The sequence below is a fragment of the Grampus griseus genome (assembly GCF_964374135.1).
Source record: "Grampus griseus genome assembly, chromosome: 16".
In the NCBI taxonomy this organism is placed as follows: domain Eukaryota; kingdom Metazoa; phylum Chordata; class Mammalia; order Artiodactyla; family Delphinidae; genus Grampus; species Grampus griseus.
The window spans coordinates 28,798,383-28,824,733 of record NC_139010.1 but is presented as its reverse complement, the minus strand read 5'-3'; the positions used below and the strand labels follow the sequence as shown (position 1 = coordinate 28,824,733).

Below are 26,351 nucleotides of genomic sequence, written 5' to 3'. Positions count from 1 at the left end.
CCAGCTGGTGCCAGCACCAGAGAGGCTACAATTAGTAGTGATCACGAAGACAAATTCAGTTATGAATTAATCAACTCATAGGGCCCTGTGACAATACTTAGTGTTCTCACTATTCCATGGCTCTGGGCTGCTGGGCTACCCCTAACAACTGTTTTCTTTTCCTGTTCATCATTATCTCCAAAGCTAACCTGACAGGATGATGGCATCTTTCTACAAAATTTACAATTAAAATAAACCCAAAACCAATAAACAAAAACTTTAATGTGCCCAGGAATAAGCAGCTATTTGCTTTGCTTCCCTTTCCTCCTTCTCGACTTCATCTATAATTATTCTTATACCATCATGAAGATTACCTTTCTCTCCTAGTTTACAGAAGAGAAAGGAGAAAAGGCAAATGGCTTATCAATAGACAACCAAGAATTAGTAAATGCCAGGGACCAGGTATACATTAGGATTTAAAGTTGCAGGGCCCAATCATTTGCAAATGATAAAAATTCACTGCATAAAAAATAAACCAGCTGTATTAATAATGGAAAGGCATTTAAATAAGAGACTACAATCCAACTTTCAAATGTTTTATTTTTAGTGTTTTTAAACATTTTAATACAACAAAGATATAAAATAATATATATTAGTGAAATCTGGATTTAATTTAGAATCAAGATATTTACTTATATACAACACTGTGCTTCAAGGTATGGCTACCACAGGAACTTTCACATCTTCAAGTAATACTAGTATCTCTGCAGATTGGGTGACATTTAGGTAGCATTCTTAAAACAAAACATGCCCACTTTAGCCCAAGCTAATTTTGCTTCCCCCATTAAGTACCAGTTTCCACTCCCTTTGTTTCATATCAGAAATACTTCAACTGTCTTAACAATCCATAGATTCTTTGAATAAAAAATTATTAAAATTAAGCATTTTAAAGATGATATTACTAACTGGTAACATTGCTTGGCTAGTTCAGACAACCCAGTAGTTCAGATTGAAACAGACCTGAAATAACAACAAAATTAACATAGTATTCCTTCTCCTTCCATATTAGGCACAAAGTTCCCTTATGCTTAAACATGGAGTACACTGAATAAAATCCTTTGGTCAATTTAGGGTAGAACATATTCTAAAAAACCAACTTTTTGGGGAGCTGGATTATAGATTTCACAGATGTTTTCATTGAACTTGATGCAAAATAACTCGCCATATTTTAGGTACTTGAAATTGGTGGCATTTGCTGGGGGTGAGGGATAGGTGAGAGGGGAAACAAAACCTACTTCCATAGTAATTTCAGCCATTCAAAGCTACTCAAAGACAGAGAAAGAAAATACCCTCAACCTCTTTCCTTTCTCATTGCTCACCTGTAGCAGTCTGGCTTCTGGTGTTATTAAGAATTTTCCTCTACAGCAGTGTGGGGTAATTCAGATTAAAACATTTTACAAATGCAAACTGTCTTAACTGCCAAAGTAAAGATGGCATTAAAGCTGACATGCTTTGTTGGCTCTGAAACTATCTGAATGAAACCAATACTGTTTAAGAAAGCCATGGGACTATCGTAAAAAAAGAGTTTTCCTGTCTCAAATGCCTAAATACCGTAAAGAACTCACAAATGTCTATTACCATAATTACTTTTAGTAAGGGGTAACTTAAGTCTACAAGAAGACTATCAAAGAATTAAACTTAGTAGATTAGAGAGTTTAAAAAAGAATATGGTTAATGTTCTCAAACATTATGGAACAAGAATCCTTAAAAAAAAGTTCACTATGAAACTGATGATGAAATTGCTTTTTACTAATACCATCAAAGCAGGTTAGTGTTATGATTATGACTTTGAATATATAAATAACACATTCCAAACAGGTTTCCTTAGAACACATGGTTTCATATCAGCTATAAAAGGATGTGATGCCTCTGTCCTTATGATTTACAAAATTATAAGATTTTTAGAATTCTAAATAACAACACTCAGGCAGGTACAGGGTAGGGAAGAATGCCATGTGCAGTGTCAGAGTTACACTATCAGCAGGTCTCTAGCATGGGGTTCTTCCTGTGAACAGTCCACACTTATTTAACTGACTGGTTCCATGGCTAAGCTCATTGCTTTCTGATTTAAAGGGATACTAATAAATAGATCTAGCATATGGAAGTTGTATTTTTATTCTAGCAATTCTGGCCACAGAGAACTATGGAGAAAATAGGCACGTTGAGAATTCTGCAGCCAAAAAAGGTTTCTCCCAAATTATCTGGTGATAATAGCAAACTTGCCTTCTTCTAAACCTGATTAGAAACTTCAATTACCCTTCAGTAATGCTGCTCTTCATGGGATTAAAAAAAAAAGAAGAAAGGAAAAAAAGAAAAAAACAGGTAACGCTGCCCCTAGGAAGACAGAAATTGCATGGAGGACTTTCAGTATAACCCCCAGTTTGCATCCCCAAACAAAAAACCTTGGTTCCTTCTATACTGAAATCTCAGTGTTTAATGATGTAAGCCTCTCACACGTTTCCAACTGTAGACAAGGTAAAAAATATGTAGATCTAAGGCATGTAGCTTCTCTACCTAGCCATATTCACACCCAAAATGTATATCCTACCTTCAATATGGTTTTAACAAGAAAAAAATACAAAGACAAAATCTGGAAATTTCTGGACAAAACAAAAAGCAACAAAACTATAGGTTTTGTATTAAAAAAAGAAATGGAAAAGAATTTTGTCTCAAAGTTTTCCAAGGAAGAGACCTGGAGATGATTAATATATGTAAACAATGCCCTGTAATAGTTATAACAATAAATTATAAATCTAGCTTACCTTTTCCTCAAAACAGATATGATAAATGTAAGTGTGGGAAGTTATTTTACAATCCTCATTGCAGTCTGCTATTAGGCACTCTCAGTATCAATAAGTCTGCAAAGTTAGTTGCAATTTTTTTTTCTATTTTGTTCTAGAATAAAATCCACACGAAGGAAAGAAGATTGATGTTAGGAAATTTACCATTAAGTAGCTATTCAACATTCTTGACTTAATGTTGCCATGGATTTTTTTTCAAACATTTTCCCAAAAGCCAACGCCAGTCCCTCCCTAGCTAAATTCAGTCCTCTTCTGTCATCTGGAAAAAAATGGGAGTTACATATCTTTTGACCTCAAGGGTCAAAGACTCTAACTGCATAGGAAACATCCTTCACCCTTCATGATTATGCAATTTCCTTAGATGAAATGTTGGCATTTTCATCCCCAGCATGTAAAAGAATCAACAATTATTGAAGATGTTACCAGATTCTAAAGTATGAGATTTAAAAGCATAATAAAACTTAAATTGCCTTGTGCCATTTTCTCAAGTGAAAAATAAAAAATAATGTTCAGAGTACACCCAAATTGGGATCACTCAGCACTAGCTGCAACTTGTTCGCATTATATTTGTTTCCTGCCCAATCCATTCAGGCTCCTCTGTAGCTTATATGGGGTAGGAATATGACTCAAAGTGCAAAAATAAAATATTTCACCATTTAAGGAGCAGGTTTCTGCTAAGTGGCCTAATTTTAGACCTCAATATGCCAGCACCTTTTTAACTCCTTGTTTTAAAACAGAATGTAAAAGCTACACAGTTAATATTCCAAGTGGCTAACCTCATCAGCTGGGGTTCAAAGTCTAATTCTAGAACCAACCTACTCTCAAAACTACTGTACAAAATCATTAAAAGTAAAGTGACAAATGTAATCACAGAGGTCAAATTACTTAAGGTACTAAATTTCTAGTGTTGTAAACAGCAACTAAGTTATATCACTCCTGACTGCCAAATTAAAACTAAATAGAAAGAATGTATGTACACAATTGTTTTAAAAATAAAAAACAACAAAACCTTTTCATATCCAAATATGTCTGAGATGGCTTAGTTCTGATGGCCAAGAATGAGAAATTTCAAAAACCAAAAAGTTACACAATGCCTGCAACCTGTTATAAACTTCAGAAAGAGAAAAATTTGCATGCATACCTCCCTACTTAAGGACACAGAACTTTAACATCTGATAAAACACTCCATTATTTTGCTCATTAAATAACACCATTAAAAAGCATAAAATTGGGCTGTCATCTGTCTAGCTAATAGTCATAGCACAAAGTTATTCCAGGTACTTTCATCACTAAAATTAAGCCAATTTTATTTTTATGGATGCAGCCATTTTCCCCTCATGCATACTTACTGATGATCATACTGAACCCTCAGAACAAAATAGGAACTGCACCTTTTGTTGATTTTGGTGAAAAATACCAGCACTATATTTGTACTCTGTCACCTTATGTATGGCCCCTTTCATTCTCTTCTTGTTTCAGGGATCCTGGTATATTCAGTATACTTTTCTTAAGGATGGTTCAGAAGGCAAAAATTAATTTGTTAGTAAAAAGGATCACTTTCCAGAGTTGCGTTTTTTAGAAAGACACAGAGATTAATTCAAAGAACAAGTACTGCTCACTTGGTAGGGGTTTTTCGTTTGAAGAAAATAAGGAGCTTAAAAAATTATTATTATTATTTCTTGACTAGAGTCCTACTGGAAATTTTAAAAAAAATCTTTCAACCAGCAAATTGCTTAAGTTGATTTGCTTAAGCTCAATAGGTAAAGGTAAGAGACTGACTTCAATCATAACATTAAGTCTGCCTAAAGAGAAGGGGCAGAAGACATCTACTTAAGCTTTCTGTTCAAACAGATACCTAAGGACTCTTAATTATTCTTTCTTGCTTGCTATAATCACAGCCTTGCTCAGGACAGGGAACTTTACTTTGTCAACATACAGGCCAAAAAGCAAGACATCCAGGAACAACCTAGGGGGAGAAAGCAAAGTTACTCACTTTCAACAACGACTGTATATTTAATCATGAACACATTACAAAGACAGTCTTCATCCAATTAGTCTTTTCATTATTGCTGGTTTTGAAAATGGCCAACAATATTCATTTGGGACTGTACCATTAACATTGCATTCAAAAAAAGAAAACATGGGAAACCAAATTCTTGCTCTCCTACTCTGCTGATATGCTCTGGTATTGGCTAGAGTATGGTAGTACAAAAAGAGTCTCGTTGTGATATAAAAGGCAATAAACACATCAATGGAATAATGTTCATGGGCAGCCAAAATGAAGAAGATTCCAAAGAGGTTGAGAACCCAGGATAAAGTGTGCAAGAAATTCCAGCTTCTTGGTGTATCTGGGAAAAGGACAGAAAGATCATTTTAAAACCACACTTCTTCCAGTGTTTCTCAGTCATATGTTTCTTCCATCAGCCTGTTTCTCCCATTCTTCACAGAATTTGATGCCCTTCCCACAGCCTCCTCTGCAGCTAGTCAGTTGATATGCATAGAAGCACTAAAGATACTTACATTCAGTGACAAAGAAATTCAGCATAGTTAGGACGACTGTGTGGCCACTGAACATGTAATCTCCACAAGTGTGAACGCCAGTTAGGGTCATACCAAAGCCACTCCAAATGGCAAAGGCCCGGTGTAATTTCTCCCATACACTGCCATATACCTATAAAGAAAGCTAAGAATTAGTGCTTCACATGCTTAGGGCAGCAGAGGCTCCTACCACTCCCATTGAAATTCAAAGGCTGAATGACTTAGAAATAAGATCTAAGCAAAAGCAACCAGACTCCCAGTCTAATTAATTCCAGACACCAAGAATGGGTGGTCAAAGCTTGGCTGTACTCAGAACTATTTTGGTAATTTAATGAAATCAATGCAATTCAAACTTCTCTACTTGGAGTTCCTTTATAATGAAAAGGTTACTACAACACAAAACTATTTCCAAGTTTTATACCCTATAATACAGTAGTATTTGCTTGGCTGTTCTTGTCAATAAGAAACAAGCTATGACAGCGACAATGGCTACCATTCAATATCCACTCTCCCTTCTTCACTGGTAATAGAATCTAAAATTTATTTGAAGAGGCAATGAACTCAACTAAAACATTGCATTTCCCACCCTCCCTTGCAGCTAGGTGTCGCTACGTGACTAAGTTCTGTACAATAAGATGTAAGTGGAAGTGTAAAAGATTTCTGGGAATGCTACTTATAAACGAAAGAGACAACAGCTTGGAGGAAGTCTTTTCTACCTTTCCTTCTTCTAGCCTACAACTCAGACATGATAGCTAAAGCTCTAGCAGTCATCTTGGACCACAAAGTGGCTTTGAGGATGCAAGCCAAGTGTTAGGACAGGAGAGCAGAAAGACAGAAGAATCATGGATTTTTGATGACTCCATAAATTTATCACACTTGACCTTGATGGAGTACCTACTTTCAGACTTATGGGAGAGAATAAATCATTGCTTGTTTATTAAACTATAGCCACCGCGAAGTTCCTGTTATTAGTAGCCAAACCTAATCCAACTCCCACGCATAAACTTAAAAAAGCAATCCATTTTGAGCAAGTTTGAGTAATGGTCACTTTTTTTAAAAAGGCATTTAACACATAATAATATAAAAAACTGCTGCAATTTTATGTGCATTTACTATGTGCAGCATGCTGCTATATGCTTTTACGTCATTGCATTTAATTTCCACAAAAATCCTATGAACTGATTCAACTGTGCAGATGAGGAAACTGGCTTTAGAGAAATCACACAGCTAGTAAGTAACATAATAATAAGAGGTCACACAGCTAGTAAGTAACGTAATAAGGATGTGAACACAGGGCATCCAATTCCAAAGCCCTATGTCTTAAAGAACAAAAGAAACAATCTTATTAGAATCACTATTTCATTAGAAATCTCACCTGATTATACACTACCCAGGCTTTCCCTTTCTGCCTCAGTTGATGGTAGGGAGAGAAATTCATTATTAGAGAAAAGGAAAGGGAAGGTACTAAAATATACATGGTTTGGTTCTTTCCATGACCTCTAATGAGAATAGGGTTAGAGATATTACACTTGTGAAAGTAAAAAATCAGGCAGAGAAGAACAGAGATTGCTAGGAAAATGTCTCAGCCAAGGACAGGAAACAAGTGATGTCACGCAAAAGAAAGCAATAATTACACAACACTGTAAATCAACTATACTCCAGTAAAAATTAAAAAAAAAATACTGTATCACAAAAAAAAGGAAAGCAATTATTGCCCAATTACTCAAGTCTCCCCATCCTTTCCAAGCTTAAAATGTCCCAAATATCCTTTCAGAAAAATAAAAATTGAAACACAGCACAACAGAATGAATTTAGACACTTTGATGAGAAATTTGCTCTAAGTGTTTCTTTTCTTAAGGTGGTTCCATTGTCTAATTTCAAAAACAGGCATGTTCTTGGTTCTGTCTCCAAACCTACTACTTCTGGGAGTGAGATTTCAAGCAATTACTTTATTACAGTGAAAATGCCCTACGGAGTTCACTGTAAGGGATTTGATTGCTAGTTAATATCACCTTAACTATCTAATTTTAATGACTGCTGCAAATACAGGTCAGTAAGTAGGTTATATTATAATTCAAAGCAATTAACAGTATTTAGGGCAGATTTGAATAAATATGTCCACATAAAACTAACTGATAATAAAAAACAGTCATTAGAGACAGAAAAAGGGCTGTCCATACTATAGTGGGATGGTATCTGATTTATTTATTTATTTTTTATAAATTTATTTATTTTATTATTTTTGGCGTGATGGGTCTTCGTTGCTGCGCATGGGCTTCCTCTAGTTGCAGAGAGTGGGAGCTACTCTTCGTTGCGGTGCACGGGCTTCTCATTGCAGTGGCTTCTCTTGTTGCAGAGCACGGGCTTTAGGTGTGCAGGCTCAGTAGTTGCAGCACACGGGCTCAGTAGTTGTGGCGCACGGACTTAGTTGCTCTGCAGCATGTGGGATCTTCCCAGATCAGGGCTTGAACCCGTGTCCCTTGCATTGGCAGGCGGGTTCTTAACCACTGCACCACCAAGGAAGTCCCTAAGTTATTTTTGTAGCACATGTTGCAGCCCTACGCACATATACTTTCCTCTTTAGTGGCTGATCCACAATCAAATCCCTCAGCTACAGGAAATTCTCTTTTCATTATAATAAGCTTACGTATTTCTTCTTAAATCTCTTCTAATCAATTAGCATACTACAATAATTGGGGGTAACTGTTCTATCCCTCCTTCACACCATGCACAGAAATTCAATAGATTTGCTAACTAAAGAATGTCACTTGCCACCTGGTTCTACAAGAATTAAGTCATTAGCCACTGCAGTCGCTGACCTTCAACATACCCTGAAAAGACTTCAGGACACAGTCAGGAATAAGGCACTCTATGCTCTGTGAAAACTGACAGAAAAGGCCTTCAGGATAGTTAGATTTTTTCAGGAGAAAATTTTATGAACCCAATTTCTTGCATCTTCCCATACTTAGAAAAGCACTAAAATCATTAACTAAGACATTTGTTCCTCACGACTAGCAGCAACCTTCTACCAAGATGTGTGGCTTGATTACACGTACACCTTCCCCAAGATCACATATATGCTAACCTTCCCCCTTACGTCTTCAGCGTAGTTCCTCAGAGCTAACTGAGAAGCTGTCTCCTGGGCTATAGTCCTCAGTAAGTCTCGAAATAAACTCACAGCTCTCACGTTGTGCATTTTTATTTCAGTCGACAGATTAAAGACTTAAATTTAAAATATAAGACCATAAAAGTCTCAGATATCATCTTTCATTAATCAGAATGGCAGTGACTCCAAAAATTGTGCTGGCATGGTGATGGGAAAACTGACATGCACATAGTGGTGATAGTAGTGAAAAACTAGTCTTTCCTAGTGAAAATGTGAGCAATATGTATCACAATTTTCAGTGTGTATGTTCTTTAATTTCCTAACTCCACTTCCAGGAATTTATCTTAAGACGATTAAATAAGTGAAAAACCATAAATGTACAAGGATGTTTATGACAGCATTGTTTATAAATAGTAAGATTTAAAAATAACTTAAATGTACATCATTTGGAGACTGGTAAATTGTACAATGGAATACTCTGCAGCTATTAAAAAGGATGAGGTATAGCTATACATATCTCTTCAGAAGAAAGTAAACAACATACTATTAAATGAAATATAAGCTAAAGTACAATGTTTGCAATATAATCCTATTTTCTGTTTAAAAAGTATCTATCTATATAAACTTGTATGAATATGTAAGCATGGTTAAAAATAGTCCATGTGGTATATACACAACTATTAACAGTATTATTTATGGGGTGGGGTGAAAGAAGTGGGAATTTTGTGAGATTTTACTTTTTAATTTATATATTTCTATAAAATTTGAATTTTTACGGTAAGTTTATATAACTGTAACTAGAAAGAAGTACTTTCCCTTTTTGGAAAAGAAAAAGAGAAGAAACAAAAACAGCTTTTATCTTCAAAATAAAACATTTCCTTTACACTAAATCCTAAATGTCATTAACCCTTCCTCCTTTCTTACTAGTCGGTCTCCTTATACCTGGAGAAAGTTTGGTCACTCTGCAGCTCAGGACTGTATTTTTAGTTCCTGATCTCCTTTGGCTGCTTAATCTTCCCTTGCAGGTATTTCAGCTATTTATATTGCAGTAGAAGAACAGACACTTAATTTTGTTTTACACTTTACAAACAACATTAAAATAACAAAGGTGTTAATACATCATTTGAATATTTGGGAACACATAACTAAAGCATGGAGGCTTAGAAAAGTAGGCTAATAAATTCTCTTGTCCAAATTTAATGAGTCACAACAGCCAATTTTATATATAAAGCACAGGTGATCTTCAGGGTTTTTAAACATTTTATTTTTTACAGTAATTCATTACCCTGTTTTTTTTGTTCCCATCTGCATAATCTATCATCTCTCAATTTAACCAGAAGGTATGTCTACAGTATACCAAAACAAGCAACAAAGTATAAAACAAAAACAAAAGTTAGCCATTATTTAAATATATCTCAGAAAGAGTAAAGTTTAGAGTAGTGGGTACTACATTTTAAATGGAATATGGTCCAACTGCAACACTTTTTAAAGAGTGATGAGGACAGTGAAGGGGCCAGAGTTACGTCATATGAGTAACTAAAGATGTTGAGGATGGTGAGAAAGGGAAAATGATAATAGAAAGTTACTTTTTTTCTATAGCTCTACAGCATTGAACTAGTTAGTATCAATGGATAGAAGTAACAGGAAGGTAGATTCTGGCTTAAGATTTTTACCAAATTATTTCTAGAGGTTCATTACAGATACTGAAAATGCTGAAAAGCACATTTTAATGTTAAAAGCAAAGTCTTAGCCTTAGTTCGTATATGGCGCCATCAACACACCAAGAATAAGAGGAAAGAATGATAAAGAAGACAGTAGGCTACCTTTCCAGTGCACTGTAGGTGCTGTCCTGGCACGGAGAGGGAGGTCACAAACATGGTAAAGCAACGAAGCAAGAATACAGTGCCCATCAGACTACAAAGCCTTCGCAGAAGTATTGACCTGTGAACAGTGACCAAAAAGGGAGAAAGATCAGAAGAAAACAAACCAAAATACCTCAGGCATCTAGTGTTTACTTAAAAGAAGAACAAGCAGGAAAACCATTAGATTCTTTGAAGAGGACAGAAATCTTAGAGACCATCTAAAGCACTGTCCAACAGGATGGTGGAAATGGACTATAACTGCACTGTCCAATAAGCTATATACATGTGGCTCTTGAGCATTTGAAATGTACAAGTGAGGAACTGAATTTTAATTTTATTTCATTTTCACTAAATTAAATTTAGCCACATGTGGCTAGCACCTGCCATGCTGGACAGTGCAGACCTAAGAGCATCATTTCACTGTTAAGAAAATATGGCTAAGAGAAAGTAAGAGTTATGCAGGAGAGAAGATAGTACCTATACTGACTCTTAGCTTAGTGTTAGTTTATTACTCATATATTGTCATAACTTATTTAATGAGAAGTAAAGTTAAATATGTGATTCTAGGGAATTTTTTTGCTCAATAATGACACTGTAAATTGGTTGACAGTAATTATATAATAAACATTCTTTAATATCTCTTAAATTTAAGCTATAAAATACTAAGTTTTTTTAATACTAAGTTTTACATTAAGTATATCTCTAACAATTTTTTTTAATGTTTTAAACCAAAACAGACTATATGATTCTTAAGTACAGAGACTTTACTTAAACATTTTTGAAATGCTCCTCCCACCCTCAAAAAAAAGTACTCAACACAAGGTTAGCTAAGTTTCAAACTTCAGTGTGTACACCTGGGATGGAGCTCAGGAATCTGCATTTTATTATTTTTTAATTTTTTTCACTTCAAATATACTTCTGTTTTATTTTCTTTCTCCTCCCCTCAAGGAACTCTAATTATCTATATGGTAAACCTTCAGGCTATCCCCTCAGTGTCCCCAAACATTTCATCTATTTTCTATCTTTAAAAAATTTTTTTCTTCAAATTATCTTCTGATTCATTAATTCTCTCTTCTGCTGGATTCAACCTGATGTCATACTCATTACTGAATTCTCAATTTCAGGGATTTAAAAAAATGTGTTTACTTCTAAAGAGTTTCCATTTCATTCTCTGTTAAAATTATCTGGAACACAGTCAGCAGAGTTACTTTAAAATCTGTATCTGGTACCTCCATTTTCTGGATCCACAGTGGGTCTATTCCATTATTTATTGTTTCTCTTAAATTTTGATCATATTCTCTTACATACTTATGTACCCCTTTATTAGTTATTTACTTGAGTGCCAGATATTGTATATAAAAAATTTTAGAATTAAATTTAGGCCTATATTATCTTCCCAAAGAGAGATCTGATATCTCTTTTGGCAAGTGGTTATGGGCTTTAACAATCTGGGGTCACCTTAATGCAATTTTAGAAACTGAAATTATTTCAAGCTAGGTTTCAGTCCCTGCAGGGTTTCTTTCATTTCTGGTTCACTACCAGTTCTAGAGTGTAGCAGTTGTAATGTAAAAAAAGAAGAAAATAAGGTAAGAAAGAGAAAAAGTAACACTGAATGGAAAGGGTCCCAAACTCAAAGCAGGAGGATTCTACCACTTCTCACCTTTCTTAATAGCCCTGCTCTCCAATATTTTGGGAAAACACAGGAGCCTAAATTGAATATACTTTCATCCAGAGAAGGATTAAATTCGTTTCTTCTGAGACCCAGTTAGCACTACTGACTTGAGAACACTCTAGCCCATTCCAAAATCCACAGCTTAATCTGGGAGTCTTGGTATCAGCTGCTCAACTTTGTTACATACCTAAGGCTTAGTCTCCTTATCTTAGCTCTGGCATTACAACCAGTGGAATGCTTTTTCAGAGATGCTTACTCATTCCTCTGATTGTACACCACAGATTATTTTTTCTGTGTTTTCTTTTTCATGTGTTTGTGTGTTTGGGGCTCTTGGAGATTTTCCTTTCTTCCTGCAAGTTCAGTGATGCAATCCTTTCTTAACACAGGATTTATGGTGAATCTTCTTACCATATGGTGGAAAGTCCAGAGCAAAAGTCTCTGCCTTCTTTTTTCCACGCCATCATTTTGTGAGCTTTTTGAGGAAGACAACGTGGAATCTGAATTTTAACAAGAGCCCAGGTGATTCTAGAAAGTGCTACAAAGACCACACTTTGAGAAACACTTTGACTAATTCAACATCAAAACTTGCATTTAGCTGGTCACTGCTACACTTTGCTAAACCTACCAAGGTTTCCTATATAAGGTAAACTCTTTCTTGTTTTGAAGAGTGGATAAATTCAAATCTACAGGGTCTTGTGAGGCAAAGTTAAACCAGAAAGCAGCAGTGATACATGTGGGTTTTTTTTGCGGTATGCAGGCCTCTCACTGTTGCGGCCTCTCCCGTTGTGGAGCACAAGCTCTGGACGCGCAGGCTCAGCGGCCATGGCTCACGGGCCCAGCCGCTCTGCAGCACGTGGGATCTTCCTGGACCAGGGCATGAACCCGTGTCCCCTGCATTGGCAGGTGGACTCTCAACCACTGCGCCACCAGGGAAGCCCAGATACATGTGTTTTTAAACCACCTCTGGTTTTAAGCAATCCAGTTATAAATATTGTTGCAAAGTGAGAGAGAATGAAGTACAATATGGCCTAAAAGTGTGACAAGAATAGCAATCATCAACGCTTCTTTTCACCTTCAAAGCACTGAAATAACTGCTGCTTAGGACCTAAAGCTCATCACTGTAGTTTACCTCAACCATTCCCTGGTGAGGAGAAAGAATAAAAAATTCACGAAAGTGTCCCTATTCCTCTTCAGTGTCCAAAGACAATGGATAGCAGACCCACAACTTTATCAGATCTTTTTTTTCTTCACTATGCCTTTTTTTTTTAGTTGAAGAATGGTTGATTTACAATATTGTGTTAGTTTCAGGTGTACAGCAAAGTGATACAGTTATATACATATTTATATATATACACACATATATATTTCAGATTCTTTTCCAATATAGGTTATTATAAGATACTGAATATAGTTCCCTTCTATACAGTAAATCCTTGTTGCTTGTCTGTTTTATATACAGTAGTATGTCTCTGTTAATCCCATACTCCTAATTTAATAACCTCCCCCCTCTACTTCCCCTTTGGTAACCGTAAGTTTGTTTTCTATGTCTGTGAATAAATAAATTTTGTAATAAATTATTTTGTTTTGTAAATAAATTCATTTGTATTACTCTTTAGATTCCACACTATGCTTATTTTTTTACTTAAATAATTTCCCCTCATTAAAGTAGGAAAGTAGCCTCCTCTTATGCTTCTCTCCTTTTTTTTTTTTAATTTATTTATTTAGGCTCCTTTTTTTTAATGCAAAAAACTTCTTCCCTTTATATCTCTTGTAAAAGCACAAAAGAAGCACCTTCCCTATTCAGCAATTTTCTATACCATCTGAAGTAAACTACACTTGCTAGATGTGCACGGTGTGCAAAATGACCTCTTTTTTAATGCGCCTCCTCCAAGTAGAGAATAATTTCTTCCACCCAAACATCTGACCAAAGACTGTCCCTTGGAGGAGTTTCTAGCCTTCTATAGAAAGTGACATTTCCGATTTGTTTCCAAAGAAAGGCAAGGCTAGACTTAGATTGTCGTGGTTGGCCCATGGCTGAATATCGCCATCTCTAATCCTTCCCTGCAAAATACCTTCAGAATATTACTAAATATGTAGGTACTACCTCAGGCTGACTCTTTTGTTGATAAAACCCAAACATTTTCCTATGTCAGTAATTATAATGTCACAATGACTAGAGAAGGAAAGTAACAAGGAAACAGCAAAGGAAGAAACAGGGTTTGATGACCTTTGCATAAGACAGTCAAAACACTTTCAGTCTTTTAATGGAATAAGACAGGTACCTGTGCTTGTGAAGAAGAAGAACCAGGAGCCAAATATAGCACAGAATCATGCCACATACTTCTGTCATGGCAAAGGCCCATGGAATTCTAGGAACGCTGGAACAGAAAAAAATTTAAGTTTTGGACTGACAAGAAGTATATGTATGTAAATGGCGCCAGCCTGTCAGTAAGATACTCTGCTAATTATGACCTTAAAATTGTTTTCTTTAACTTTTTTTTTAATTAATTAATTTTTGGCTGTGTTGGGTCTTCGTTGCTGCATGCAGGCAGGCTTTCTCTAGTTGCGGCGAGCGGGGGCTACTCTTTGTTATGGTGCGTGGGCTTCTCATTGCGGTGGCTTCTCTTGTTGTGGAGCACCGGCTCTAGGCATGCAGGCTTCAGTCGTTGTAGCATGCAGGCTCAGTACTTTTGGCTCGCGGGCTCTAGAGCGCAGGCTCAGTAGTTGTGGAGCACAGGCTTAGTTGCTCCACGGCATGTGGGATCTTCCTGGACCAGGGATCGAACCCATGTTCCCTGCACTTTCAGGCAGATTCTTAACCACTGCGCCACCAGGGAAGTCCCTGTTTTCTTTAACTTCTACCTCTTTTAGAAGATGATATCTGGAGAACCTGGGGAAAAAACTGTTTCATAAAGTACCTCATTTACCAGGACCTCTTTGTTGTTTGTGATTCCCAGTCATGGTTCTCTGTAAAGAAATAACTTTTTTCTCCTTTCCCACAACATGGCAGACCTGTATACAGGACTGCCCCCAAAAGACAGGGGGGAAAAGGCTCACTTCTTAAATGGTGTGCTCATTTCAGAATCCAGACAGTCAGGGCTTGAACTCAACTACTCTTTTTTTTAGTATATTTTGTTTTCAAGCAAGTAAACAGAGTTTTTATTTTGTTTTACTCCTTTCTTTCTCTCTCTGCCCTCCTTTGTTTTTTGGGTTTTTTTTTTCTTCTGTATGCGGGCCTCTCACTGTTGTGGCCTCTCCCGTTGCGGAGCACAGGCTCCGGACGCACAGGCTCAGCAGCCATGGCTCACAGGCCCAGCCGCTCTGCGGCACGTGGGATCTTCCCAGACCGGGGCACGAACCCATGTCCCCTGCATCGGCAGGCAGACTCTCAACCACTGCACCACCAGGGAAGCCCCCTCCTTTGTTTTATATTTGTTTTCTTCTATCTTTTCCATTGTTGTCTTTCCTCACCAAATCCACAGCTCCTGTGATTACCCACTAGTAAAAGACATGTCACATTCTCAATTAGAAAGAAAGAAAGAAGGGGGCAGGGAGAAGAAGAAGATGAAGAAAAAGAAGAAGGAAGAAGAAGGAAGGAAAAGGAGAAAAGGAGGAGGAGGAAGAAAAGAAGGAGGAGAGTGGTGGAAGGGAGGAGATGGAAATGAATCAGTCCAAATAGGTCATCTCTGGGTGGTAAGATTATTGATAGTTTTATTTTTATTCTTTGTAAATTTACACTAAAAATTTTTATACAATGGCATGTTAATTTTATAACTAAGGAAATAAAGGTATTTTTAAAAAGAAGACATGAAGTCTGAAAGGTATTAACAGTCTACTCCAAACCTTATTCAGAGTAACTGAAGAGAGTCAATCGTCTTCATTCAGGGACTCATCTTTTACCTGTTACCTCAGAAAATAAAGACTCCTCTTGTGAATTTTTAATCTATTGCTGCCTTATTTATCTGGCATTATGGGGGAAAGGGTTATTTCACATAATAGAAATTTTCAGATAAAAGATCCCTTTCAATGACTTCTAAAAATTTAAACTTTTTAAATGAACATTAAAAAAACCTATATATGTATGTGTACGTGTACATATGTATACATGTGTATATACATATGTATGTATTTTAAATAGTTTTACAGTGTTTATGGTAAAAGTAAGTTTTCTGCCCCACCCCCAGCCTAAACCTAATTCTTGCTCTCCAGAGGCAGTCACTTTCATTCTTCTGTTTTATTTGACGTTATATCTTCTAGTCACACACACAAAAACACATACACACACATACACACACTCTCTCTTTCTCTCCCATGCTCTCAATATTATTTCATAATTTTGTTTAAAATAATTTTTGGCTTTTACTTGATGGAAATGTTTAAGTATAGTTCATAGCTAAGACAATGGAACGTAAAGATTAAATCCCTTTCTCGTACAACTTCTTACAATTCTCCAGAGCTAATAACTTAAAAAAAAAAAAAGTTTGTTCTGTTTCTTGTGTGCCTATCACCAATTCATCTTCAGACAATTCTATCAATTTCAATGTTTCCTTTGGAGAAATCTCTCCTAGAGCTCCTTCTTTAGAAAGGCTGCATTTTCTATTCCCTCTTGCATGGCTATTTCTTGGAATAAAACTTAACCCTCATCTTGGGAATTTCTCTTTTCTATATTGGATCCTCTGTTTCCTGAATCCCATGTCCTCCTCTTTCTCAGTTTACTCCTTAGTTTTGATGTAGTGTATCCTTGAATTATTTTCTCAGAGGAGGGATGGAGGATAAACTCGTTTTTTTATGTCAGATTTACTGAGGCTTAATTTACAAACAGAAAAATTCACCATTTTTAGCTATACAGTTCAAAGAGTTTTGACAAACACATTCAGTCATGTAATCACCACCGCAATAAAGACAACATTTTCATCACTCCAAAAAGTTCCCTTGTGTCCCTTTCTAGTCAATTCCCTTCCTCACTTCCAGCTGTGGGGCTACCACTGATCTGATTTCTGATTCCTATAGGTTTGCCTTTTCTAAAATGGCATATAAATGCAATCACACAGTATTTGTCCAAATACCTTTTGTATCTGGCTATTTTCACTCAGCATATGTTTCAGATGCATCCAAGTTATTGCATGTACAATTAATTCTTTATCTATTCTTTGTCTACAATTTCCGTATCCATTCACAGGTTGATGAGTATTCTGGGCTATTTCCAGGTTTGGGTGATTATGAATAAAGACCACATACAGGTCTTTGCATGGATGTATGTTTTCATTTTTCTTGGGTAAATACCTAGGAATGAAACTGTTGAGTCCTATGTTAAGTTTATGTTTAACTTAAGAAACTATCAAACTGTTTTCAAGGCAGTTGTACCATTTTGCATTTCTACCAGCAAAGTATGAGAGCATCAGTTGCTCTGAATCCTCGTCAGGCCTTGTCATTAGCATTTTTTTTCATTTTAGCAATTCTAGTAGCTGTGGGGTTGGAGAGTAAATTTTTTTGAGACTTGCAGATTTTAAAATATCCTTGGGTCTAGCCTTATGTCTATTTTGTAGTTTGCCTAGGCAGAACATTTTAGGTTAGACATTATTTTGTCTCAGAATGTTAGAGGCATTTATTCCATTGTCATCTCACTTCCACGGTTGCTAAGAAGTATGATGCTGTTTGGATTTCCAATCTTTGTGTGTTATTTGTTTTGTCTCTTAAGAAGCTTTTAGGATCTTCTGTCTATACCTAGTGTTCTGAAATTTTTCATTTCATGTACTGGGTGCTCTTTCAATCTAGGAAGTCACATTCTTTGACTCTGAGAAATTTCCTTTTATTATAGCTTAGATAATATCTTCCTCTTCATCTTCTCTATGTTCTTCCTAAAACCCCTATTTTTTCCACTGCTGGGCCAACTGGATTCATCTTACTTTTTCTCCTCTACTTCTTATCTCTGCTCTACATGCTGGGCAATTTCATCAAATCCATGTTCCAATTATCCTGCTGGATTTTTTTTTTTTAATTTATTTTTGGCCGTGTTGGGTCTTTGTTTCTGTGCGAGGGCTTTCTCTAGTTGTGGTGAGTGGGGGCCACTCCTCATCGCGGTGCGTGGGCCTCTCACTATCGCGGCCTCTCTTGTTGCGGAGCACAGGCTCCAGATGCGCAGGCTCAGTAACTGGCTCACAGGCCCAGTTGCTGCACGGCATGTGGGATCTTCCCAGACCAGCGCTCGAACCCGTGTCCCCTGCATTGGCAGGCAGACTCTCAACCACTGCGCCTCCAGGGAAGCCCATCCTGTTGGATTTTAAATTTCTACTTTCATTTTTTATTTTTCAAAAGTTTTCTCTGAATTTTCCTTTTTCATAGTCTACTGTTACTGTCTCATAGAAAGCAGTATCTCTTATCTGTGAGTATATGAATGGTTATTTTTTTATGAAGTGTTCTTCTGCTCCCTATTTTGTGTTTCCCAGTTTGCTTTTTTCCTATTTGCATTGATCTGTTTTCCTCAAATGTCTGGTGATTCTTGACTGACCGTTCATATTTGACAGGGAAGTACTAAAAAAAAAATAATAATGTGATGCTCTGTGTGCATGGACTGAGGTTGTGAAGTATGGGTTTCACTGGGATAGAACAGAGGTCTAGTTGAGGAGATAGGGATATCTCTCCTACCACAGTATCTATAGTCCTTTTCTCTTGTGCAGGTTTTCCAAGGAGAGGAATCTGTTCTCCTGCTTGGAAGACTGGGGCTGGGTATGACTGGGGCTGGGAAGTTAAGTCTGGTTACTTAAGGAAGGGAGCTGGAAGTCTCTGTGATCTAGATTTACAGTTAACCAATTTAATTACATTAAATCAGTTAATTTACAGTTAATCACAGAAAATACAATGAAAACAGGCACCTTTGTTCTCATCTGGGCATGGTGTCCCCAAGTCCAGAGTCCCTCACATTCAACTACTCTGGAGAATAAACCACCTGTCTTCTGTTGCAGTAGAACAGGTCTTAAAATGATTTTCAACCAGCTCTCCCATATTTAGCTCCTATCTATACCCAGTCTTGAGAGATGTTTGATGCCTCCTGTTTTGAGAGTTTTTCTGGAGTACTGCAGTACAAATAAACTCACCTCTTGGGCACCACTAGTCCCCACTCCCAACCTCACAAGAGACACTTAGCTTTCTACTTTCCAAATTTTCATTATTATCACTGCTTCTGCCTTCATGGGATTATTGGGGGCCCCCACCCCCACTTTTTCTTGTTTCTTTTTTAGTGAAGTGTTGTAAGGAAATTGTCAAATGTGTTTTCAATATCTCATATTTATTCTGATGCAATGCTTTCTAAAATGCATTATACATGTTATGCCTTTTTTTTCTGGATAGAATTTAATTTTCTTTCATAATTCAGAGTCATCACTGTGAACACTGATTATTACACTGGACATGGTAATGACCTCAGAGACTACTGAGAAATGAAAGGCATTGAAGCCCCAGATTAATGTGGTTTTTCCATTATTTATGTGTGCTTTTTATAGTGCTTCTGTTTTCTCTATTAGCTATCCTTCCTCACATATAAGTGGGCCTGCCTCTAGAAGCATCTCTATCTCCTAATTTTTTGCTTATGATCTGCTGAAGCTCTTGGAATTGTGTCAAGTAAGCTTCAGAAGCAGACTCTGAAACAAAGATCACTGTGAAAGTTATTAGAAATGTTCCTAAGGGAAAATATAGGGTAGTAGGGAAATGAGATCAGGAAGGCAAGGAAGCAAGGCAAGAGTGAGACATCAAGCAAAGCCCTGTGGTAAACTCAGGCAAGGGTAACTTTGGCTCAATCCTGCAAGGAATCTGGGAGACAGTGTACGTCCAACCTAAAAGTTGTCCTAATTAGGGCAAAGAGAAATGAAATATTTATACCCCACCTCATCAGTTATTGGTTAAGGGCTGCTGCTGAAGGGATGTAAATTTCCAAGTATGTTTGGCTCTCTTTTTAAGCAGGCAAACTGTATTCTAGCAGCCCAAGAGCAGTTCTCCAACAAAGACATACAATTGCTGGATGTTGGGAGTATAAGTGTGCAAGAAAATGGAAAAGAGATCTGAGGGGATATAGGAGGAATGCTGACAGCACCTGCTACCATTCTCCTGTGAATAAAGTTTACATACTTAAGAGCATGGGGCTTTGTAGCTGGTGGAACTGTAGACTTGTTAGGCAAAATTTGGTTTCAAACCCCCACTGCAAATTGAAAACATATGTCTATACAAAACTTTGTATATGAATGTTCATAGCAGCATTATTAATAGTAGTCAAAAAGTGGACACAACTCAAACCTTCATCAACTAATGAATGGATAAGCTAAATGTAGTACATCCAAACAATGAAATAATATTCTGTAATAAAAAGGAATGAAGTACTGATACATACTACTTATATGGATGAATCTTAAAAACATTATGCTAAATGAAAGAAGCCAGACACAAAATAAGGCCTCATGTTGTAATGGCCATTTATATGAAATGTCCAGAATAGACAAATCCATAGAAATAGAAACAGAAAGTAGATTGTGGTTGCCAGGGTCTCGAGGGAGGAGGGAAATGGGGTGTGACTGATAATGGATATGAGTCTATTTGGGGTGTTGAAAACGTTCTGGAATTAGTGGTGATGGTTGCACACCTTTGTAAATATACTAAAAACCACTGAATTGTACACTTTAAAATAAAATCCTCACGATCAATCATTTCCCTCTTTTTTCCCATTATGCCTTTCATAGTCATCTATAGAACCTTAGCATCCATTCGCTGATTTCTTGAGATTTTAGGTTTTGGTTCACTGTCACTCTCCAAAACTTCTCCTGTTGTGGTACATATCCTTCTCACTCCTCTTTTTACTTCTCCTCCTATGACCTTGTCTTTTACTGTACTTCAGCGACCCACCATCCACGGTTATAAACTGGATCTTGTCATTATCAAGATTATTCTTCATAATCTCAACGTCAAGAATTCTATACTAACCAACACCTCTTGTCTTTCCATCTTATTCCTTCTAGTACTCCAACTTCAATAATTCTGAGACCCCAAATCCACAGATCTTATAACACTTTCACCTACCTCACCTCATGAGGTAGTCCTTCACCTACCTCATATCCTCCTGTCCCTCCTTCTCTACCTATGTCCACGGTTAGTCATTATAATCACTCCCTTTCCTCTTTTTCCTTCATTGCATTGCCTAGCAAAACTTAAAGCCCACTTAAATCCAATTATCTACATATTCTATAACTGTATCTGTGCAGTTGAGTGAGGCTGGTAAAAACACACAATATCAACATGACTATTAACCTCAAGGAGGTCTTTAGTGCTGCTACTACATCACACAAGTCTATTCACTCTCATAGATGACTATTTTACACTTCATCCTTTCTCCTCAAACCTCCGACCTTCTCTCTTTTCTAAATCCCTGTTTTCAGAGGAAATAAAAACAATCATCAGAGGACTTCCTCATGCTTTACCATCACATCTAGCAACCTTATATCTGTTCCCATATTTTCTGTCTTCCCCTCTGTTATGAATTAATAGACCCTGTGCCTAAGACCAGCCTCTCCCACCCACTAGATCCTACCCCTTTTCATCTACTCAAGGATATTATTCCATCAATTATACCCTCTCTTTCCTCTAACAGTATCTCCTTCCCTCTAAATTGGGTCATTCCTATCATCAGTACAACAATCATGCTATATAATATAGCCCATCCAAAACAAAACCCTGGAGACTCCATATCTTTTCCTCCTTTCTCCAATACAACTCCATTTCTCTGTTGCCCTTATAGAAAAACTTTTAAGGGCTTGTAAGACTTGATTGTTTCCAATTTCTCTCTTCCCATTCTCTTCCCCTCTCTCACTGCTTTACCCAATTTTTTTACTTTGAAAAATTCTGATCATAACAAAGAAAAGCTGTAAGATAAACACTTTATATTCTTCACTTAAATCTATCAATTGTTTACAATAATTAACATTTTCCCATATTTGCTTTACTTCCCTCTTTCTATACAAACCTAAATACACATACACACTCTTGGAGGAGACTAAACCCTTCCCAAAATAAGTTGCAGACATTATGACACTTCTCCCCTAAATACTTCAACATGTATCTCCTAAGAACAAGGATACCCTCTTCATAACCCAATACACTATTACACCCAGGAAACTGTAACACTGATTTAGTGTTAAACTGTATCATTTAATATGCCATCCATATTCAAATTTTCCTAACTGTCCCTAAAATGTCCTTTATAGCAGTATTTTTTTTTCTTGATTGAGGATTCAATTAAAGTTCATGTACTGAGCTTGGTTATGGCTCTTCAACTTCCCTTATAATTCCCTTGAAGAACTTCCCCTCTCAGTCAACCATTTTTTGTTTGTTTTATTTATCACTATGGGTTCATAGATTCTTTTTCTTACTCAGTATATTATAATCCATTACCATCATTATGCTTTTTTTAAAAAATTTATTTATTTTTGGCTGTGTTGGGTCTTCGTTTCTGTGCGAGGGCTTTCTCTAGTTGTGGCAAGCAGGGGCCACTCTTCATCGCGGTGCGTGGGCCTCTCACTATCGCGGCCTCTCTTGTTGCGGAGCACAGGCTCCAGACGCGCAGGCTCAGTAGTTGTGGCTCACGGGCCTAGTTGCTCCGTGGCATGTGGGATCTTCCCAGACCAGGGCTCAAACCCGTGTCCCCTGCATTAGCAGGCAGATTCTCAACCACTGAGCCACCAGGGAAGCCCTTATTATGCTTTTTGATGTTCCAATTGTCCTAATTTGATCAATGAGAGCCCCTTAAAACCAGCTCATATGTTCTTTTGATAGGTTTCTACTTCCTTGCTTTATGGCACAAAATCTATTTCAGGCTAATTTTATGCTTACCATGCCCCAGACTTGTTTCCTCTGCCTAGAGTACTCTTTCATCAGATATCCACATGCTACCCTTTCCTTTCTCTAAGGAGCCCTGGTCTGTTCCTTTAGTACAGATTGGTATTTAGAAACCATTGATCTGGATGCTCATGGTGCTTCACAGCTACTGAGTTTTTCCTACAAACCATTTCACATCAGTTCATAGAAATCTTCCTCATTCTTTTCTATGATTAAATAGTACTCTATTGTGTAGGTGTACCACAGTATATTCAACCAGTTTTCCATGGATAAGCATTTAGATTATTTCCAATATTTATAATTATTACAATTAATGTCACAATGAATAACTCTGTCCATATGCTGTTTCATATTTGTGGAGATACACCTTTAGGTAAATTCCAGTCTCACATTCTCTCTTGAACCCATTATAATCAGGTTTTTGCCCTTATTAACTCTTGTCAAAGTCTACGGTCAATTATCCTCATCTTACTTGACCCCTCAGCAGCATTTGACACAGCTAATTATAATTTATTCCTGTCTTCTTAAAATTTTTTTTTTAACTTGGCTTGCATAATACTCTCTCACTCTCTCTGCCCTGACCTCCTCAGTCGTCGTCTTTACTAGTTTTGCCTTACTTTTCTGACCTCTAAACATTATACCTGTTCCTGGGCTCAATCTTCAATATTCTTTTCCCTTCTAAACTCACTTCCTAGTAGACATTATCTAATATCATGGCTTTATCTACACTTGTAACTCCCAAATTTCAGCCTAGATCTCTCTGAACACTAACTCATCTTTCCATCTCTGACTTGACTTCTGATTTGGTGTAAAAGATACTTCAAACTTGACATGTCTAAAACCAAACCCTTACTTTTCTCTTCAAGTCAGGTCTTTCCACAGTCTTCCCACCTCTATAAAGGACAACTCTATCCTTCCAGATGATCAAGTCAAAAATGTTGGAATAGGGCTTTCCTGGCGGTGCAGTGGTTGAGAATCTGCCTGCTAATGCAGGGGACACGGGTTTGAGCCCTGGTCTGGGAAGATCCCACATGCCGCGGAGCAACTAGGCCCGTGAGCCACAACTACTGAGCCTGCGCGTCTGGAGCCTGTGCTCCGCGACAAGAGAGGCCGCGATAGTGAGAAGCCCACACACGGTGATGAAGAGTGGCCCCCGCTTGCCACAACTAGAGAAAGCCCTCACACAGAAACAAAGACCCAACACAACCCAGAATAAATAAATTAATTTAAAAAAAAAATCTTGAAATAATCCTTGAATTCTCTCTTTCTCTTACACCTTACATGCAAATCCATAAGCAAATCTTGTTGCCTGTATGTACATACATACACACACACACATATATATACATATATGTATATCTACACACACACACACACACACGTATGTACCACTACTCTTCTCATCCAATCCACCCCATCTTTGCCTAGACGGATTCAATAATTTAACTAACCTCTACTTTCCCATCCCCACCACCGAGCTATTCTATTAACAACAATTAGATTGACCTTTTAAAATGGAAGTTAGATCGCTCTACTCTTCTCCTAAATGCTTTCCAATGGCTTCCCTTTTCACTTAGAATGAAAGCTAAAGTCCTTACAATTGTCTACAAGTACCTACAAAATCTGGACTTCTGTCTCCTCTCAGATCTCACCTCCAACTGTTCTCTCCATCTCTCACTTGCTGTTCCTTAAACATGCTAAGCCTACTACCAATTCAGGATTCCTGCACCTTGCTGTTTCCTCTGCCTAGAGTACTCTTTCATCAGATATCCACATGCTGTCTTCCTTACTTCCTTAGGGTCTTCTGCTGGAAAAATTGTGTACGATAGAACAGGGAAGGAGATATAGGGATCTAACAGCTTCTTAAACAGCTTTCTTATTTTAGCACCACCCTTTCACCCACAGTATCCAGAGCTTTGAGAAATCTGCAAGATAGTTTGGGTTGGTTCTCAGTTTTCCCAACTGCTGCTTTAGAATTAGGTTACTTTAGCTCTGCTAGTTGCCACTCACCCATCTGCTTTTCCTTTTTTTTTTTAATATTCATTTATTTATTTGGCTGTGCCGGGTCTTAGTTGCAGCATGCGGGATCTTTTATTTGTAGCATATGGGATCTAGTTCCCTGACCAGGGATCGAACCCGGGCCCCCTGCATTGCAGTGCGGAGCCTTAACCACTGGACCACCAGGGAAGTCCCTCACCCATCTACTTTCAAACTCCCAAAAATGTATGGCTGTTTTCTCCTCTCTTATCTACCCTTTCCTTGTAAGTTTACAACTTAAGACCAACAAACAAACACAACTTCTTTACTATACTTTTAGTCAGGGCTCGAGAGAGAATAAAATGTTATATATATGTCATCCTGCCATCTTAACATGGACATTTTAATTCATTTCATTTTAAAAAAACCCATATACTATAAGGCACTTTCAGAAGAGTACAACGTTTTGTTTTTATTTTTTAAACATCTTTACTGGAGTATAATTGCTTTACAATGGTGCCTTAGTTTCTGCTTTATAACAAAATGAATCAGTTATACATATACATATGTTTCCATATCTCTTCCCTCTTGCGTCTCCCTCCCTCCCATCCTCCCTATCCCACCCCTCTAGGTGGTCACAAACCACCTAACTGATCTCCCTGTGCTATGCGGCTACTTCCCACTAGCTATCTATTTTACGTTTGGTAGTGTATATATGTCCACGCCACTCTCTCACTTTGTCACAGCTTACCTTTCCCCCTCTCCATATCCTCAAGTCCATGCTCTAGTAGGTCTGTGTCTTTATTCCCGTCTTACCCCTAGGTTCTTCATGAACTTTTTTTTTTTCTTCTTAGATTCCATATATATGTGTTAGCATACGGTATTTGTTTTTCTCTTTCTGACTTACTTCACTCTGTATGACAGATTCTAGGTCCATCCACCTCACTACAAATAACTCAATTTCGTTTCTTTTTATGGGTGAGTAATATTCCATTGTATATACGTGCCACATCTCCTTTATCCATTCATCTGTTGATGGGCACTTAGCTTGCTTCCATGTCCTGGCTATTGTAAATAGAGCTGCAATGAACATTTTGGTACATGACTCTTTTTGAATTACGGTTTTCTCAGGGTATATGCCCAGTAGTGGGATTGCTGGGTCGTATGGTAGTTCTATTTGTAGTTTTTTAAGGAACCTCCATACTGTTCTCCGTAGTGGCTGTATCAATTTACATTCCCACCAACAGTGCAAGAGGGTTCCCTTTTCTCCACACCCTCTCCAGGATTTAGTTTCTAGATTTTTTGATGATGGCCATTCTGACCGGTGTAAGATGATATCTCATTGTAGTTTTGATTTGCATTTCTCTAATGATTAACAATGTTGAGCATTCTTTCATGTGTTTGTTGGCAATCTGTATAGCTTCTTTGGAGAAATGTCTATTTAGGTCTTCTGCCCATTTTTGGATTGGGTTGTTTGCTTC

General features: G+C 37.3%; 1 protein-coding gene across 2 annotated transcripts in view; it reads right to left on the bottom strand.

Annotated features, from left to right (window-relative positions):
* Nucleotides 1–686: 686 nt before the first annotated feature.
* SAMD8 (sterile alpha motif domain containing 8) overlaps nt 687–26,351 on the bottom strand; it is a 46,483-nt gene continuing 20,818 nt past the window's right edge. The window contains exons 3-6 of one of the 2 annotated variants that reach the window (XM_082673818.1): nt 14,301–14,396; nt 10,308–10,425; nt 5,361–5,511; nt 687–5,188 (exon numbers count right to left, since the gene is read on the bottom strand). In XM_082673818.1, the coding sequence (XP_082529944.1) occupies nt 4,884–5,188; nt 5,361–5,511; nt 10,308–10,425; nt 14,301–14,396 (670 nt within the window). In that variant the 3' untranslated portion in view covers nt 687–4,883. The remainder of the gene's footprint in view (nt 5,189–5,360; nt 5,512–10,307; nt 10,426–14,300; nt 14,397–26,351) is intronic. The other variant, XM_082673819.1, reaches the window with a different exon arrangement.